The sequence below is a fragment of the Rosa chinensis genome, chromosome 5 (assembly GCF_002994745.2).
Source record: "Rosa chinensis cultivar Old Blush chromosome 5, RchiOBHm-V2, whole genome shotgun sequence".
NCBI classification, from domain to species: Eukaryota; Viridiplantae; Streptophyta; class Magnoliopsida; order Rosales; family Rosaceae; genus Rosa; species Rosa chinensis.
In genome coordinates, this window is record NC_037092.1 from 76817723 (window position 1) to 76837291 (window position 19569).

The 19569-nt window shown below is 39.6% G+C and overlaps 2 protein-coding genes across 4 annotated transcripts; one reads left to right on the plus strand and one right to left on the minus strand.

Moving 5' to 3' along the window:
• Positions 1-1543: 1543 nt before the first annotated feature.
• On the plus strand, positions 1544-3928 carry LOC121049282. Its single transcript, XM_040505992.1, has 3 exons — positions 1544-1595; positions 2156-3349; positions 3852-3928. The coding sequence occupies exons 2-3, from the start codon at positions 2161-2163 to the stop codon at positions 3926-3928; spliced, it is 1266 nt and encodes a 421-aa protein (XP_040361926.1). The 5' UTR covers positions 1544-1595; positions 2156-2160.
• An 11440-nt stretch (positions 3929-15368) lies between these two features.
• LOC121053167 lies at positions 15369-18912 on the minus strand. 3 transcript variants are annotated; one of them, XR_005810946.1, is made up of 3 exons: positions 16693-16969; positions 15729-15803; positions 15369-15622 (listed from the first exon to the last, which is right to left on the minus strand). XR_005810946.1 is itself a non-coding variant. In XM_040519778.1 (3 exons), the coding sequence occupies exons 1-3, from the start codon at positions 18835-18837 to the stop codon at positions 15524-15526; spliced, it is 279 nt and encodes a 92-aa protein (XP_040375712.1). In that variant the 5' UTR covers positions 18838-18912; the 3' UTR covers positions 15369-15523. The 3 variants fall into 3 exon arrangements, 2 of the variants coding, with proteins under 2 accessions (XP_040375712.1, XP_040375711.1); XM_040519778.1 differs by lacking the exon at positions 16693-16969 and adding an exon at positions 18733-18912; XM_040519777.1 differs by lacking the exon at positions 16693-16969 and adding an exon at positions 18670-18912.
• Positions 18913-19569: the final 657 nt, after the last annotated feature.

Genomic DNA, 19569 nt, shown 5'->3' on the forward strand with positions numbered 1-19569 from the left:
AACCTTGTTGCAGCTTGTTTTGGGCTGTGGAGGAAGATTTGAAGGTGTTTGAGACTGTGAACAGTACCGTAAACAGTAACTCTCGAATTCTTGGGTTCTTGTTTGATTTTTCTGGATATTTTTGCTTGTTTTTGGTGGCTGCTGCAGGTTTAGAGATAGTTGTGTGGGTTATGAAGTTGATTTTGGAATAAATAGGTTGATTGGAATTGAATTTAATCTTTGAGTTTGTGTTAAACTTGAAGTTTGTTTGATATTGAGTTTTCTTTGGTTGTGATGTTGAACATGGTTGATGGATTTGTCATGTTTGTAGTGTTGGGTGAAAACTCTTGGTAAAGGGCTATTATGAATTATTTGTTAGGAAGTAGAGAGAATTTGAGATTGTTAGAGTTGAAATTGTGATTTTGCAAAGGAGAGAAAAATTAAGAAAGAATGTGGAATTGTTCTATTTTGCGGAGGAGTTTGGAGTGGAGATTGTGTTTTGGAAAAGAGAATTTAGAGAGGAGTTGAAATTGAGAGATGGGAATGTGAGTGGAAATAAGGAAGGTTAAGAATGAATTTGGAAATTTTTGGAAAGGATTTATATTATAATTTGGTGGTAATTTTTGATGAAGGAAGTGAATTAAAAATTTGTTTAGTTATCGAAAGGTTCTTGTGAAGATTTAAATTAAGTGAAGTCCTTGATCGATTGAGAATCGAATTAAAAATCGGTTGAGTAGTTTGAGTTAGAGGGCATTGAGATTGTAAAGAAATGATAGAATTTAATCTCAAATTAATGGATGGGCGTTTTATAACCATTTGTGAATAACGGATGCTTATTCCGAGGGGAATGAGTTGTTTTTGAGAGTATCTCATTATATGGTTAATTATATCCTATTTTATTGTGACAGGACGTACTGAGCCCTCGAGCGAGGAGGACACAGACAGGCAGCAGGGTTAGCTGCGGGATTCACTTGTGAGTGGACTTTTATTTTGTTAAAATAATGCATGCAGCATGGTATTAAGTTTTGAAATGTGATTTTATGGAAAGAAAAGGATTAAAAAGGAAACAGTTGACAAGGAGGCCAGTTTGGCGCATGCGTATCTTACCTAGTTGGCAGACCCTTCTAGGTAATAGTCTGGTTGGCAGTCCCTTCCAGACTACAGCTCGGGTGGCAGTCCCACCCGATGCGTCATCTGGTCGGCAGTCCCTTCCAGATGACTTGAGGTAGTTAGTCGGCAGTCCCTTCTACTACCTGTGGCTAGTTGGCAGTCCCAACTAATCACCGCCTCCTACTCCGGTTGGCAGTCCCTTCCGATGCGTCATCGGGTGGCAGTCCCTCCCTGATGGCATGAGATGCCTAGGAAGCAGTCCTTCCTAGTAATCAAATGAGTTTCTTGGAAAAAAAAAGACTCGCTGCATGATGGTTTTGTTAAAAAGAGAAATGGGGAAGCATACCATAAATTGTTTTGATTCTAGTTTCGGTTTTGTCCACTCACTCTAATGGATTTTATATGTTTTCCCCTGGGCCCTTCGTTTTCAAATGCCCAGATTTCAGATTAGCCGAGATTGCGTCCAGGCTCAAGGACTTTGGGAATCAGCGCTTCCGTTTTTGTCCGTAGGTTATTACTTAACCTACCTTGTATGATATCGGCTTAGTTTTAGTGTTGCTCTGATAAGCCTTTTCTTTTGATTTTGATGGATGTTGTTGTTCGGATTGTGGTTGCTTACGGAGGTTGTATTGGGCTTTGAACTTTCCGGATGTAATATATGTGCTTGGATTGTAAATATGATATTGTAGGTTGAGTAGAAGTTAATGTTGTAATCATATCCAGGTTTGTGAAATTTTTGGGTAGCCCATATTTAGGGGAGGTTCTGCCGAATTTTCGGTAGGATTTCGCTTAATGTGGGCCCCGCAGGCTCGTATCCAGGTAATTGGGGTGATTCCTGGGTCGGGTCCTGTCAGTTGGTATCAGAGCACTAGGTTATTAGATTCTGTGGCCGATATCTTCTTATAGTTGTCTTACATGCTTGATAGTATTCAGTACCTCCCGAGTGATGGCCCGACTGCAGCGGTTCCCCATCATATACTCTTCGGTGCTGACGTACCAATCAAGTATGTAAGATAGTTGTTGTTGGTATAAATATCTTGGTGTAACTCAGTTATGGGAATTTCAGGTGGAATGAGACCCGGACGCAGATCTCGTGCTGGCAGGAACCATTCACCCGCTAGTGAGGGTGATGATGAGCATGTTCCTCGTGGGTTGTTACGGACCGTGGAGCGGTTGTTTGAGCGTTTTGCAGCGGCTCTCCCCAATCCTAGGACTGACTATACTGTGGAGCGTGCCAGACGCCATGGGGCGTATACTTTCTCTAGTGCTCCTACGGAGTCCGTAGCAGGAGACTGGATTACCCGCATGGAGAGAGTATTTGAGTCCTTGGGTTGTCCAGCTACTAGGAGGGTTCCTTTGGCTATTGACCTCCTAGATGGGGATGCATGGCTTTGGTGGCAGGGTACCAGGAATATGGGTTATGACCCAACTACCATGACTTGGGAAGAGTTCAAAACGGAGTTCTCAAATCGGTACTATAATCAGGCATCCCAGCACCGTCTCCGATTTGAGTTCATGCAGTTGAAGCAGACTGAGGAGATGACTGTGTTACAGTATGAGGAGCGTTTCATTGCTTTGTCTCGGTTTGCCCCTGAGTTGGTGGCGACAGAAAAGTTGAAGGTTGATCAGTTTATCAATGGCCTTCTACCTGTATATCGGGATTGGTTGGCGCCTCATGATTATCCGACTTTTAAGTTAGCTGTGGAGGCTGCCATGAGGTGTGAGGCTAGATATCTGGACGGTTCCCGACCTTTGGAGATTGGCGGTCCCAGTCAGGGGCCATCTAAGAGAATTGCCTCTAGTTCGGGTTCTGCATCGTCATCAGGCAGTAGACCGAGCAGTTCAGATTCTAGCTCTCGTCAGCGTTTCAGGGGACGCTTCAGGAGGCCTGGGCAGACCGGTAGGAGACAGTCCAGGGGTGGCACTGCTAGTTCCAGTGGAGGCTTTGGTAGACAGGCGATTCCGAGAGACTATCCCCAGTGTGCTACTTGTGGTAGACACCATGCAGGCCCGTGTCAGGCAGGTGTGGGGACTTGTTACCAGTGTGGCCAGTGGGGTCACTACAGGAGAGAATGCCCTCAGTTGACTCAGGGAGCCTTCACTACTACTGGTCAGAGTATGGGTCAGACCTCTGTGGGTGCTACTAGTTCGGGTTCTCAGGGCAGTTTGTCAGGCAGGAGCAGCACACAGCCGGGTCGTGGACAGAGAGGGCGTCCAGTGACCCAGGCCCGTCTTCATGCTATGACCCAGCAGGAGGGTCGCACTGCACCGAACGTCATTATGGGTATGTTAATTGTTTTTGGTCAACCAGCTTTCATTTTGATTGATCCTGGAGCCTCTCACTCCTTTATGTCTAAGAGGTTTTCTTTCTTTGCTAATGTGCCCCCATCTCTCCTACTCGGAGAGTGGCATGTTGTTCTACCATCGGGGGAAAGACATAGAATTGAATGGGTACATCGTTTTTGTGGAGTGTTTGTAGAAGGAGTTTGCTTAGAGGCGGACTTGATTCCATTTGAGTTGGTGGAGTTTGATGTAATCCTTGGGATGGATTTCCTACGGATGCATCATGCCTTAGTGGATTGCTTTTGTAGTACTGTATTATTTCGGAGTCCGGGTAAGCCAGTTGTCACCTTTTATGGTGAACGGGAGGTTCTCCCATCTTGCATGATCTCAGCTTTAACTGCTAAGAAGATGTTGAGTAAGGGTTGCCAAGCTTATTTGGCACATGTGGTGAATTCAAATACCGAAGTTATGGATCTTAGCCAAATTCCTGTTGTTGGTGACTATCCAGATGTATTTCCAGAAGAATTGCCTGGATTGCCCCCGGTGCGAGAGATAGACTTTACCATTGATTTACTTCCAGGTACAACACCCATCTCTAAAGCACCTTATAGAATGGCACCGGCGGAACTGAAGGAGTTGTATGTACAGTTGCAGGAGTTAACGGATAAGGGATTTATACGACCTAGTGTATCTCCCTGGGGCGCACCTGTGTTGTTTGTGAAGAAGAAAGATGGTACTTTGAGGCTTTGTATTGATTACCGGAAACTAAACAGGGTGACTATAAGGAATAAATATCCCTTGCCCCGCATTGATGATTTGTTTGACCAGTTGAGGGGTGCTAAAGTTTTCTCAAAGATTGATTTGAGATCTGGTTATCATCAGTTAAGGATTAAAGAGGAGGATGTAGCCAAAACTGCTTTTCGATCACGTTATGGTCATTATGAGTTCCTTGTTATGCCTTTTGGGTTGACTAATGCACCCGCTGCTTTCATGGATCTCATGAACAGGGTGTTTCGCCCGTATCTTGACCGCTTTGTGATTGTGTTCATTGACGACATATTGGTTTATTCTAAGAGTGAGGAGTTACATGTTAAGCACTTGAATATTGTGTTGGAGACTCTACGGCTACACCAATTGTATGCTAAATTCAGTAAGTGTGAGTTTTGGCTTGACCAAGTGACATTCTTGGGTCACGTCATTACAGCTGGTGGTGTTAGTGTGGATCCCCAAAAGATAGAAGCCGTGTTGAATTGGGAAAGACCTACCAATGTGACGGAAATTCGTAGTTTCTTGGATCTTGCTGGTTACTATCGACGTTTTGTGCAAAACTTTTCTAGAATTGCCGCTCCTCTTACTAAGTTAACGAGAAAAGGTGTCAGATTTGTTTGGTCTGAGAATTGTGAGCAGAGCTTTCAAGAACTTAAGAGTCGGCTGACTAGTGCTCCAATTCTATCCTTGCCTGATGATAGTGGGGAGTATGTGATTTACAGTGATGCCTCTAGACAAGGCTTAGGCTGTGTTCTAATGCAACATGGTAATGTGATTGCTTATGCTTCTAGACAATTGAAGCCACATGAGTTGAATTATCCCACACATGACTTAGAGTTGGCAGCTATTGTACTTGCTCTTAAGTTGTGGAGGCATTATCTGTATGGAGCCAGATGTCAGATCTTCACTGACCATAAAAGCCTCAAGTATGTGTTTACACAACCGAATTTGAATTTAAGACAACGAAGATGGATGGAGTTGATTGAAGATTATGATTGTACCATTGAGTACCACCCCGGTAAAGCAAATGTGGTGGCGGATGCACTTAGTAGGAACCCATCTGTGACTTTGTCATATTTAAGGGCCACTCGAGTACCCCTATTGTCAGAGTTGAGGTCTACGGGGGTTGAGTTATTGGTTGATGAGGTTGGTACTCTGGTGGCTAGTTTTCATGTGAGACCAGTATTCATTGATAAAATACGGGAAAACCAGCCTCTTGATCCAAGAATTGAAGGGATTAAAGAAGGTGTTCGTGGTGGTTGGCAACTTGAGTTTTCTATTCGAAGAGATGGGACATTGATGTTTGGGAAGAGATTTTGTGTTCCTAACGTCGAACCACTTAAACGAGAAATACTTGATGAAGCTCATAACTCTGCGTATGCCCTGCATCCTGGTGGTACAAAAATGTATCGGACTCTTAAAGAGTACTATTGGTGGCCAAACATGAAAAGAGAAATTGCAGCTTTTGTGAGTAAATGTCTAGTGTGCCAGCAAGTGAAAGCGGAAAGGCAAAAACCGTCGGGGTTGTTGCAACCTTTGCCAATTCCGGAATGGAAATGGGATCATCTCACCATGGATTTTATTTACAAGTTACCTCGTACGCAGGATGGTAATGATGGTATTTGGGTGATTGTAGATCGACTCACCAAATCAGCTCATTTTCTGGCGGTTAAAGAAACCTTTAGTTTGGATAAACTGGCAAAGTTGTATGTGGACGAAATTGTAAAGCTTCATGGTGTTCCCGAGTCCATTGTTTCTGATCGCGATGCCCGATTCACATCGAAGTTTTGGAGGAAGGTTCACAAATGTTTGGGAACAAAATTACAATTTAGCACTGCTTTCCATCCTCAAACTGATGGACAATCTGAGCGGACTATACAGACTTTGGAAGACATGTTGAGGGCTTGTTCTCTACAATTTAAAGGAAGTTGGGATAAGCACTTAGCTTTGATGGAGTTTGCATATAACAACAGTTACCATTCGAGTATTGGTATGGCCCCCTACGAAGCTTTGTATGGGAAACAGTGTAGGACCCCCTTGTGTTGGGATGAAGTGGGAGAAAGACAACTTATTGGTCCTGAGATTATTGAAATCACAACAGATAAAGTTAAGGTGATCAGAGAGAGACTTAAGACGGCCCAAAGCAGACAGAAGAGCTACGCAGATAAACATAGGAAGCATCTTGAATTTCAAGTTGGTGATTGGGTATTTCTGAAGTTATCTCCTTGGAAGGGTGTGGTAAGGTTTGGTAAACGAGGGAAACTAAGTCCAAGGTATATGGGTCCCTATGAGATTGTGGAACGAATTGGTCTTGTCGCTTACCGCTTGGCTTTACCTCCACAACTATCTCAAGTACATGATGTATTCCACGTCTCCATGCTTCGCAAGTACATCACTGATCCTTCACATGTGTTACCAGCTCAACCCATTACACTTACAGAAGATTTAACCTATGAAGAAGAACCAGTGCAGATCCTTGATCGTCGAGAGCAAGTACTCCGAAGTAAGGTTATACCTTTGGTTAAGGTATTATGGAGGAATCACCTGATTGAAGAAGCTACTTGGGAACCAGAGGATCAAATGAGGCAACAGTATCCACATCTTTTTCCTTGACAGGTACAATTTCGAGGACGAAATTTTATAAGGAGGGGAGATTGTAATGCCCCGTACCTATTAATTACTTTTTACCGTGGTTGACCGAGGAGTGACTTTTTCTTTAGTCCGGTAAATTAGGAAATTTATTTGAGATTGTCTTAGAATACGCAAAATCGAGTTCGTGGACACGAAGTTTGTTTAAATCGGAGTTTTTACGGAAAAGTTATGATCAAAAATAGAAAGTACTATTCATAGCATGGTTATTTTTTTTTAGATGAGTTATTATTGTAGAAAAGAGGGAATAAAAACAGAAAAGGAAGAGAGAGAAATCGGTTTCCCGATTCCAGCCCCCCCCCCCCCCCTTCCTTTCTTCCTTCTTTCTTTTCTCTTCTTTCTTTTCTTTCTCTTTCTGCAAACCAGAGCCACTTTTTCCGGTGAAACCACCGCCACCGGCCGCACCACCGGCCATTAGAGGATCTTCTCTTCCTCCTCTTGCATCTAATGTAAGTATTTCACCTTGGGTAGCTTTGGTTTTGGAGATATGAGGAAAATTGCAGAAATGGAAAAAAATGGATTTTTGCTTTGATCTCAGTTTTCCGGCGATTTCCGGTCAAATTTCTTTGGGTTTTGGTTGTTGGTGAGTTGCTGAATGAGTTCCTAACCTTGTTGCAGCTTGTTTTGGGCTGTGGAGGAAGATTTGAAGGTGTTTGAGACTGTGAACAGTACCGTAAACAGTAACTCTCGAATTCTTGGGTTCTTGTTTGATTTTTCTGGATATTTTTGCTTGTTTTTGGTGGCTGCTGCAGGTTTAGAGATAGTTGTGTGGGTTATGAAGTTGATTTTGGAATAAATAGGTTGATTGGAATTGAATTTAATCTTTGAGTTTGTGTTAAACTTGAAGTTTGTTTGATATTGAGTTTTCTTTGGTTGTGATGTTGAACATGGTTGATGGATTTGTCATGTTTGTAGTGTTGGGTGAAAACTCTTGGTAAAGGGCTATTATGAATTATTTGTTAGGAAGTAGAGAGAATTTGAGATTGTTAGAGTTGAAATTGTGATTTTGCAAAGGAGAGAAAAATTAAGAAAGAATGTGGAATTGTTCTATTTTGCGGAGGAGTTTGGAGTGGAGATTGTGTTTTGGAAAAGAGAATTTAGAGAGGAGTTGAAATTGAGAGATGGGAATGTGAGTGGAAATAAGGAAGGTTAAGAATGAATTTGGAAATTTTTGGAAAGGATTTATATTATAATTTGGTGGTAATTTTTGATGAAGGAAGTGAATTAAAAATTTGTTTAGTTATCGAAAGGTTCTTGTGAAGATTTAAATTAAGTGAAGTCCTTGATCGATTGAGAATCGAATTAAAAATCGGTTGAGTAGTTTGAGTTAGAGGGCATTGAGATTGTAAAGAAATGATAGAATTTAATCTCAAATTAATGGATGGGCGTTTTATAACCATTTGTGAATAACGGATGCTTATTCCGAGGGGAATGAGTTGTTTTTGAGAGTATCTCATTATATGGTTAATTATATCCTATTTTATTGTGACAGGACGTACTGAGCCCTCGAGCGAGGAGGACACAGACAGGCAGCAGGGTTAGCTGCGGGATTCACTTGTGAGTGGACTTTTATTTTGTTAAAATAATGCATGCAGCATGGTATTAAGTTTTGAAATGTGATTTTATGGAAAGAAAAGGATTAAAAAGGAAACAGTTGACAAGGAGGCCAGTTTGGCGCATGCGTATCTTACCTAGTTGGCAGACCCTTCTAGGTAATAGTCTGGTTGGCAGTCCCTTCCAGACTACAGCTCGGGTGGCAGTCCCACCCGATGCGTCATCTGGTCGGCAGTCCCTTCCAGATGACTTGAGGTAGTTAGTCGGCAGTCCCTTCTACTACCTGTGGCTAGTTGGCAGTCCCAACTAATCACCGCCTCCTACTCCGGTTGGCAGTCCCTTCCGATGCGTCATCGGGTGGCAGTCCCTCCCTGATGGCATGAGATGCCTAGGAAGCAGTCCTTCCTAGTAATCAAATGAGTTTCTTGGAAAAAAAAAGACTCGCTGCATGATGGTTTTGTTAAAAAGAGAAATGGGGAAGCATACCATAAATTGTTTTGATTCTAGTTTCGGTTTTGTCCACTCACTCTAATGGATTTTATATGTTTTCCCCTGGGCCCTTCGTTTTCAAATGCCCAGATTTCAGATTAGCCGAGATTGCGTCCAGGCTCAAGGACTTTGGGAATCAGCGCTTCCGTTTTTGTCCGTAGGTTATTACTTAACCTACCTTGTATGATATCGGCTTAGTTTTAGTGTTGCTCTGATAAGCCTTTTCTTTTGATTTTGATGGATGTTGTTGTTCGGATTGTGGTTGCTTACGGATGTTGTATTGGGCTTTGAACTTTCCGGATGTAATATATGTGCTTGGATTGTAAATATGATATTGTAGGTTGAGTAGAAGTTAATGTTGTAATCATATCCAGGTTTGTGAAATTTTTGGGTAGCCCATATTTAGGGGAGGTTCTGCCGAATTTTCGGTAGGATTTCGCTTAATGTGGGCCCCGCAGGCTCGTATCCAGGTAATTGGGGTGATTCCTGGGTCGGGTCCTGTCAGTTTCAATTTAGAAAGCTTAGCAATACTTGTAGGGAGCATGCCGCTCAATCCATTAGAGTTGAGGTCTAGGATTTTGAGGTTCTTGAGGTTGGCAATTCTTTCACTAATGGCTCCATATAGTGAATTGAGAGGTAATGCAATTTCTTCAAGTTTGGTAGCACTATAGATATCATCAGGAAGTAATCTTGAGAGGTTATTGTGACCAGCACGAAAAACCTGGAGTTTGGTGCATTTCCCTAATCCATGAATATTACTACCATTGAAATGATTTAAGGAAAAATCTAATACCCTAGTGAATGCAGAAGAATGGAGACAAACTGATGATGGGATAGAACCTGAGAAGTCATTTTTCCTGACATTGAAACTAGTCAAATTCCATGCTTGTTGGAAAAATGAAGATGGAATTGCACCATCGAAATGGTTGTTGGACAAATCCAGTGTCCACATATTACTAGATGGTAGTAAAAATGGCAGCTGTCCAGAAAGATGGTTATAGCTGAAATCTAGGATCTCAAGACAATTCAAAGACAATAACAATCCAGTGTTCTCAAGTGAACCATAAAGTAAGTTGTGGGAGAGATTGAGGTGGGTGAGATGCGTGAGATTTTCAAGTGATGATGTGGGAAGAATACCTCCTTTAAGCCCTTTGAAGGGCAACAACAAATGAGTGACATGACCAGCCATATTGCAAGTAATGCCCTCCCAGTCACAGCAGTCATCAGAAGACTAATTTAAAGAAGAGAGTGTACAAAAGGAGGACCAAAGGGAGTCTCTCTCAATTTTTTTGCAGGCAGGGTTTGTAGAAATGACGATAGAGATAAAGAAGATGAAGAGGATGACATAATGGCTGCTTAGGCTTCTTTGCCATGGTTCTTATTACAGGAATGCAATTACATTACTCAGTAGGTTGTACATATACATACACACAAACATTGGTTTATAGGTAATTGTGATATTTAGGCGAAAGCTCAGATGTGTTTCTTCCTGCTATTGAGATTTCGGCAGCTAGGCTTGCTCAAGTCTTCTGTTGTCTGCCTTTATTTCCTGGAGCTCTACTCAAAATTATGGTTCTTCTATTCTTCCTCATGAATCACATTACACGTCCATAAGAAGACCTCCACTAAAGAATGTGCATTCTGTTTCTTTGTGTATTTCGTTTGTATTCCCTGTATACGCTAGAAGAATGTAAGTGCTCCACTCGAGAACTTTAAGCCATTTGCATCTTGAAAGGTCATGTCCTCTACTAATTAAGAGTTTGCATTAATAGCATTTCCACTACTTCTTGATGAAAACTGGAAGTCCATCACTATGGTACTAAGTGTTTAGCCATCAATCTCCAATCTTAGGTCTAAAGTCGCACTTTTGGACTATGTTTCCAAAACCCATCTGGACATTTAGATCATGTTGTTGACCACGTGTGGATGAAGAAGGGTTGGAGATTGGTCAAGTGATAAGCTCATAAATGTACATGATTTTATATTGATTTCTACATGTTTTTTTTAGTTAGTTTTCCATCTATTTGAGTCATTTACTTCATTTTTATGTTTTGTAGGTGTTATGGAGCAAAGTAGAAGAAAGGAAGCTAAAACAGTAAATCTGTCTGTGTAGATTAGTCAACTTCGACATGAAACTGAGAGCAGCTCAGAATGAACCAGATAGTAAGCTTTATATGTTTGGAAAGCCTTGGATGTCTAGTTTCCAGAAATTTAAATTTTATTCATATAATTTTTCTACAAGAAGTTATGCCCAATTGAGTACAGCAAGGTCAGCCAGTCCGAGAATCTAACACTTTGACGGAAATCCATGATTTGAGGCCCGAATTCCTTTTAAAGCCCAAGGATGAGTATTAACTGAATATCTCTATTTATTAAAGATCAATGGCATATTTTAATGGGTGGAAATTATTAGAAGTCTTAGAGGAGGAGCTATTTGAATCCTAAAAGGAAACATCTCCTAACGTAAGCAATAAAGGAGAGACATTCAGTCTAGATGTATGCTCGGCCGCACAAGAGAAAGAAAAGAACGACGTCTTCTATCATCATCTAGCCATCATTTCTTCCTCTTCCTTTCTTCTAGTTTTTGTTTTCTTCATAACTATGTCTAGCTAAATACTTTTGTAGCGACGATTCCAAAGCCCCAAACATGTTCAATTCATATTGATGACAATTCATTTTTAGTTTTCTATATTATCAATTAACTGTTTGTTTCACCGTGTCTACAAGACGAATCTTTGCTTCTTTGTTTAGGTACGCAACTAAATGAATAGGTTAGGGTTCTAATGCTAGGAGTAACACTAGATTCGTATATGATGTGTGTTCATTCCAATTGAGTAGCAAAATGTTTTCTTGAATTACATGTGACTCAAACCCTAGGTTTAGCAAGACTACCAACGTACTCATAACCCCAGATTTATCAAAACCATTTTCTTGCTTAATGATTTTGATATGTTAAACTTAATGAGCTTGTGTCTAGGTTGCATAATCGGAAATAGATTAAGTCGTGAACTTGTATTCACTTAACGAGGAACTAAGAAAGGGTAATGGGTTAACTCGAGCTTGTGAGTTAACTTCAGGTAAATTCAATTGAGAATTAGGATTTCATAACTGAGCTTTGATATGATTGAGTGTGTTTGATGGTGGAGAACGAGTCCTTAGCTTTGTTTTTTTCAATAGTTTTAAAGTTATAGAATTTGTTTCTACTTTGTTAACTTTGTGTGTTCAGTGTTGCGTGAATTATTTCTATATCAAATCAACACCGATTGTTTTGAAATTTTGTATACGTATTAATCAATGTATCTTTAGTGTCCTGTAAAATTTTCAGAAAATTCCATCGAGTCTAGGTTAGTTAATTTATTTATTTTTGTTAACTGTTCAGTAGCATAGTTTAGAGTAGTTTGTGACATTTGATTAGCAGTTTAGGAACAATCTTCAGCGGGTAATGACTCTTGCTTGATCACTATATTACCAACGATGATATTTGATTTCAATGTTTAAGTTATGCATCTTTTAGCCGTATCATCCAGCATGTGCAATTTTTGTTGGGAAAATTATAATTTAGCCTTGAACGGTTGGAGTCGAACAATTTATAGATTTTACTATTTGTAGGGAAATTACTTTTAGAAAGTCTAAAAATTTAGATCATGATCTATTTTAGACCACCACGATTGGAGATGATGACCTAAGTGATGTGTGCTTATATTTGAGCGGATCTGCAAAAGCTTTTTTTTTTTTTTGCTAAAGCTTCTTTTTTGTGCCATAGTTTGATAAGTAAGATTAATCAAAGGGAAAATTTCGCAAACAGTACACCAAGTAAATGCCACTAATAATTCTTATACATAAAGTTCCAAACCAAACATTTCGGTACACGAAATCTGAAACTCGACCCACTATCAGTACACGACGTCAATTTTTGACACTAAAATGTCCATTATGCCCTCAGTTCTTTTTTTTTTTTTAATAATTTTTTTCTCTGTTATTTTTTTTCCTTCGTTTTTATCTCTTTCTTCTTCCTTCTTCCAGGCTCACTCCCTCACTTCCAACGCCGCCCTCCTCACCTCCACGCTCACTCCTTCGCTTCCAACGCCGCCCTTGCCCTCCAATTGAACACCCATTCCTCCACCGAGAGCAGGTTCTGCTCTAAATTTAGTAGCTGGGTTTTTGAATTTGATTGTGATTCTTGTGGTACAACTTTGAATTGTTGCATATCTTGTTCAAAGTTTGGATCTTTCTTATCTGCTCTTTCTTTTGATCTTAAAATTTTATCACATCTTGTTCTTTTTTCAGAGTGCGTGTGCACCTGTGTTATCTTATTATGGTGGCTGAGAAGTTAACAGAGGTGGGTGCACTCGGGCTTCTTCTCACATGAAAACAGTGGTGGGTTTCGTGGAGCCGGAAGAAGGAAGAAGAAAGAGATAAAAACAAAGGAAAAAAAATAACAGAAAAAAATTATTAAAAAAAAAAACTGAGGGCATAATGGACATTTTGGTGTCAAAAATTGAAGTCGTGTATTGATAGTGGGTCGGGTTTCAAATTTCGTGTACCAAAATGTTTGGTTTGGAACTTTATGTATAAGAATTATTAGTGGCATTTACTTGGTGTACTGTTTGTGAAATTTTCCCTTAATCAAACTATTAATTAGTTTGTCCTACAATTCAAATTTTGGTCTATTACTTTCAGATAGAGTCTGAGACTCTGAGTTGGATGTATATACACATACATGTATAATTCCACAACTTCAAATTTTTGATGAACTTCGTCATATTTATCTTAATGAAAATGTAATGTATATGATGTTCTATATCTTTACGGGCAGGGGCGGAGCCACATGGAGACCCAATGGATCATGTGCCCCACTCACTTTTCATTAGTACAAAAATTGAATAAGACGACAGTTTTTAGCTGTCGTCTGATACGGAGCTGACTGTCGTATATCTCGCTGCCTTCTGATGAAACATGATTTAGAGAACTGTCGTCTGATGAACTCGACATCCATGTCGACAGGCTGTCAATATCATGTCGACATCATTAACTGTTGTGTGAACGTTACTCAGACAACGGGCAACTTAAGAACCTGTTGTGTGATTGTGATTCAAAAGTCGTTTTTCTTTTTATAACCGTTGTGTGACTGTTATTCACACAACTAAACATTATAGCATCTGTGATCTGTATTATTCTCAGACGACAGTTTTTATTGTATGGTTGTTGTGAACATTGTGTACGTACAACAGAAAATTAAAGATATGTTTGCTTTCACACGACATGACGAACTGCATGCATTGTGGTGTAACACTTTGGACAATAATGAAATCAAAAATCACCAATATATATCTAATATTGTTATAATCCACATAATTGTATCGAAATTGATTAGACAATATTGCAAAAAATGAGCACATGTTAGTGCAATGTTTATTTTGATTGGCATTTCCTAAGCGCAACAACCAAGAGTCATGTTTCTTGTAATAGCTTTCTACTCTTGGATCCTTGAAAGAATGGAATGCTTCAAGCTTCATGTACCACTCTCATCAATCAGGTATGTCTTGCATACATGTGCATGCTTATAAAGTGGTTAGGACTGAACTTGCCTTTGAATCCTATTATAGGATGCGAAAATCTTTTCAATCCTAATGTACTGATATGAGAATTTTCGGAACGTTTTATCCAAAGCATTCAAACTTTCTTCATTTGGTTTATGGGCTTTTCCTTTCAAACGTCTGATTTTAATCCATGGATAAAAACCTCTTTTGAAAAGCCTTTCCATAGTTGAAACCCTAGGAGACCCTAGTTCATTCATATCTTATATATATATATATGTGTGTGTGTGTGTGTGTGTGTTTTTCACGTTGTTAGGGCTTGTGCACTAGAACAGAAAAGATATTACTGCTACGTTTATAAAGAGCTTTCTGATCTTTCATCCTCAGAAAGTATTGAGCCAAAATTGTTGTTGAGAATTCTTCATGAGCTGTTCCTTGTTTAGCTCTTGAAGGATTATCAAATCTCAAACTTTTTCTATCAAAAAAGTTTTCTGGTTTTATGCTTCATGTGTGTTGGTAGTTCATGCATGATTTGTGCCTTGAGGTGATTGACAACCGAGGTGAGAGTTGTGCCATCTTAAGATTGACAAAGGAGAACAAGGTCGCTGATTTGGAAGTAGCAAAGACGAGGAGACACCGCTGCCCACTAGATTGATTCTAGTAGATGAGTTGTGTAAGATCTTTATGTACTTTCATATTCATATAGTGGATTGTTCACCGGCATAGTGCTCGCAGTTGTTTACCTCTTTGGAGGGTTTTACTGCGTCAACATATCTTGTGTTATGTGTGACGATTTTACTTTGGATGGTTTGGCAAATTGAATAAATCATAACGTGATCAAAGATCTTCAATTTCAATTAGGATTCAAGTTCTATTGCAATCCTTTATTAGGATGCGAAGAGGTCTGCACTCCTAAGACTGATTTCTAAAGTTGTTGACATATTGATCAGTTTCGTTAGTTGAGAATTACATACATCCATTCTGTAATTTCAGCACCTCTATACTACTCCAACACCAAAATATGGAGCACATCTATACTACTCCACTAGCAAAATAAGTGAAGAAATGTACTTTAAATTGTCACTTCGGAGCAGAAAAACACATTTCTAGCCTATTTCACGTCACAGCTTCTAGGGCATGAGCAACTACATACTTTACAGCTTGAGGATGTTCTTCACCACATAACTTGCGAGCTCATTACGGACTTCATCGATTTTCACTTGACAATAAACATGGTTGGCTCTCCTAGCCCACTGCAATAGTTTGAAAATAACAATGAAAGAAATGCCATTTGATAAACTAAAACAAAACTATTTTGAAAAATAACAGCAAACATCCAAATTAAGAAGTTTTAGTTACCTTATCTGCAAATGACAAGTTTGTGTCATGGATGATATATCTCATCACAAAATAGCCGCACTGTTTGTCGTTTGACTGTGATGGAATGCCCCCATAAGTGCACACAGAACATCAGAAAGATTACTGTAAATATTAAATGTGTTTCAAGACCTGTCATACATTTCCTTGAACTAGAGAATCTAACCCATGTTACAAATGCACTAACAATCGAAAGGACCAATAAAAATGGTCATTAAGCTCTTTTGACTAGATTAAATAAAGTCCAGTATGCCACTTGCTCAATAATTCATTCTAAACAAAAATCCTTACTATCAGTCTTCTCTACTACACATTCATCATCTCAGTTATCACTTGTCAGCATGGTCTACATTCTACAATATTCATTTCCCAAACAGATGATGATAGGAACAATACGGTTCATTTGAAAGACCAAGACAATAATGCATACAAATGACTACAGGATGGAAACACTGAGAGTATGAAAATAAACAATAATGCATACAAATGACTACTACTACTCGGGCCATCGAAATTTGCAAAAATCCAAATAGGCTGGTGTCATTTAATTGAAGACAACTACCATTATTAGGACATTTAACTGCACCACATATGAAGTGAAATTTAGAAGCTATAAGTAACAGGATTACTCAACAAAGTACTTGACTTCTCCATCCTAAATCAAAAGTCAAAAGCTTTTTAAGAATGAAATGCAAGTTGAGGATCTTGACTCCTCCTTCCTCGGAAACTAGCGGAGTACTTGCAACATATTCTCTAATACTCGACGACAGTTTCTGGCATTACCATTAATCATATTAAAATAAACAATGCACATCAATAAACACAATATTAATCATCTAAATACTTTCAATGCACATAAAACTACCTTGACCACTATTCTCCACCACATTGGCTTCAGAAACGTTCTAATAATACAGTATGAAAAGATTGAGTTGGCGTGGCATACCTTCTTCTTGTTGGTGTTGTTGTGACGATAGAGGGTCCAGTCTTTTCCAATATCAATGAAAGAGTGATCATCATCACTCCTGCAGTTGTTGAAATAAGAGAAGCTCTAATAGGAAGAGTGAATTCGGGAGCCAGAGGACAAGGCCCACTCAATCTCCATCATCTTGGGGTTGACAAAAAATATCTTGCCATCCAATGTGACCAAAAGCGCTCTATCATTCCTATTGCACCAACCAAGTTTCAAAAAATTCAGAACAAGAAGAAGAAAGAAAAGTGAAGATAATGAAGGAGGGGTGGTTACAATGCAGGAGGCAGAAGAGAGCTGAACAGCTGATAAGCGCCGCCGGCGGATTTGGGTTGGCGAGGGAGGTCTCCTCGACTGAACAAGCCTTGACGAAATAGCCGATCAAGGGAGCAAATAGGAGAAGGAAGATCAGCGATCGTCTCATTTGGATTGGATTGGTTGATTCAGGAATCTAGGAATTGTATGGGAATTGGGAATTTCTGAGTGATTTGGGGAATTACTGTGGTCTCCTCCGCTTCTTTTGAAATTTGGGTCAACCTAAAACAAACAGAGTGAATATCAATTGAAGGACCCAGACCGAATTGATGGAGAGGATCAGCAGTATATATAAATCATAACCTTGGACTAGAGACTGGGCTCCCAGACCTGATGACAACTGCTTGGATTATGGTCGGTGATGGCCTTGAGGGGCTCGTACCGGAGATGATGGGGGAGAACATCTTCTTATGTGACGTCTTCCGCTTCAACATTTTCCTCTTGAGATTGAAAATTGAAACCCTAGAAAACTGGGGATTTCGAATTCAGCAGAGTGTGATGGGGATCTGAAAGGGACATTGGAGGACGACTTGTTTTGGATTTAGGGCTTCAAGCCGTCAAGCCGTCAAACTCCGGGGATATTGCTGCAATCCACATAGACCAAGTAGAGATGAGGGTCTTGTTCTTTCTTGACCCGCGAGAGGGTAGAAGTGAACGAGTGCGAGGGAAAGAGAGTGCTTCAGTTCCGCTAAAAGGGTATCGAGAAAATTGGGGTTGTTGGCTTCTGGAGGTTTGAGGAAGAGAGACTGGTTTTGGTTTTAAGGTGAGGCGCGAGTGAAGATTGATTTTGGCTGCAAGTTTTTGTTCGAGAGTGAGGAGTGAGGCGTTGTGGAGAGTGAGGAGGGAGGATTTTGGTTTTGGGTCGATCTGTTTTGTTATTTTTTTCCTCTCTAAGTGTAGGGTTTCAAGTTTGGTCATATCAATTTGGACAAGCCCTACAAGGACTCACACAACAGAAATTAAAAACAATGTGGTCTGAATGCATAAGTTTTAAATTTGGGATTTGTCTCATGTTAACTTGACTTCTCTATTTGGGGAGTTGGAGAAAAATGGTGGTGGGAAATCTCCCTCCTTTTTGTCAAACTATTTTATCAGACCACAGTTTTATTATTTCTCATCGTCTCATCAATACATGTTGGAGAAAATTTTGGGTTTTATATGAGGTATGGCACCACTAACATGGTGGGAAACTAGCCGCTCAATTTTTTTGAGCGTTACACAACAGTTTTTATCTTAAACGTTTTCTAAACTAATTTCTAAGTCTCTATCACACAACGGCTCTTACAAAAACGACGTCTGAAAAAAAAAAATTTCAATCACACGACAGAAAATTGCATAGTGTCATTAACACAATATTTCACAGGAGACCCAGAACGAAAGGAAAGGAATAAAAAACATGGGGTCGCTTCTGGTAATTTCAACTTACTTGGTGAATCCTCATCAATCATCATATATTACCAAGCCTTATATCACGTAGTAAACTTGATCTAGCACATAATCATTTAAAAAAAAAAAGAGAGAGAATATATACATATGAAATCAAATTAAGCAAGCCTTATATCACAAGAAAAGAAAAGAAAAAAAAAAAACGTCCATGAAAAAAAAGAAAGAATTTCTCTAGAGCTCGGCCATACTCACAGTTATCATAACATAGAGCCTATCTTGAGCTGAGCAGTGTCTACAAATCTGAAATATGCATACCTCCACTTCTCCTTGAGCACCGGAGGGCCACAATTCCCACAAACTCCCCAAAATCCAACTATGTGTTAGAAATAATGGTGTGATAATGGAGATACCAGAAATCATGAAGGAGTGGCTATGGAGTTGTGTATCAAAACCCTAATAACTGTGACAGGGAAGATGAAGAAAGAGAGCTAAACATAATTGGATATTTCTCTGAGTGTTTGTTACAATGCTTGGCTGAAAAGCAACAGTAGCTAATTAGGATATTTATACTAACTCATGCACTAACAGCATGCTAATTTCTGTTAACTAATTTCTAACAGAATGGTTGGATGAATGACACGTGTAATCTAGTGTGAATGTCCAGCTGATAAAGCTAACTGCTCTTCTCATTTTGAGCTATGTCTTGATGTGTAACACGTGTATGATCTTCACTAATTGTACGATCTTGTGCTAATTCAATTAAGGATTGATAACCCCTGATCAATCCTAGTTGCTGAAAATTTATGATCAACAGAATACTATAATAGAAAATAGAAAATATATATATATATATATGTATGTAAAGCAATATGTAAATAAATACAAATAAGTAGATTAGAATTCACTGAATTGATCTTGTGAGAGAGGCTTGCGTATGCAGTGCAATGTCCTAAGACAAAAATTCATCCCCACACCGATGCTGTAGTTGATTGTAGACGTCTACCTTGCAGGATACAACTCTCGTTCCAAGGCCTTGCACGGATGCCTTGAAACCTGCCTAACTTCACTTGTGTTTCTCTAAAGTGTTTGGGAAGAAGAGATGTCGAAAAAGATATATGTGCAATGAACCTTCATGCCATTTTTATAGAGGAC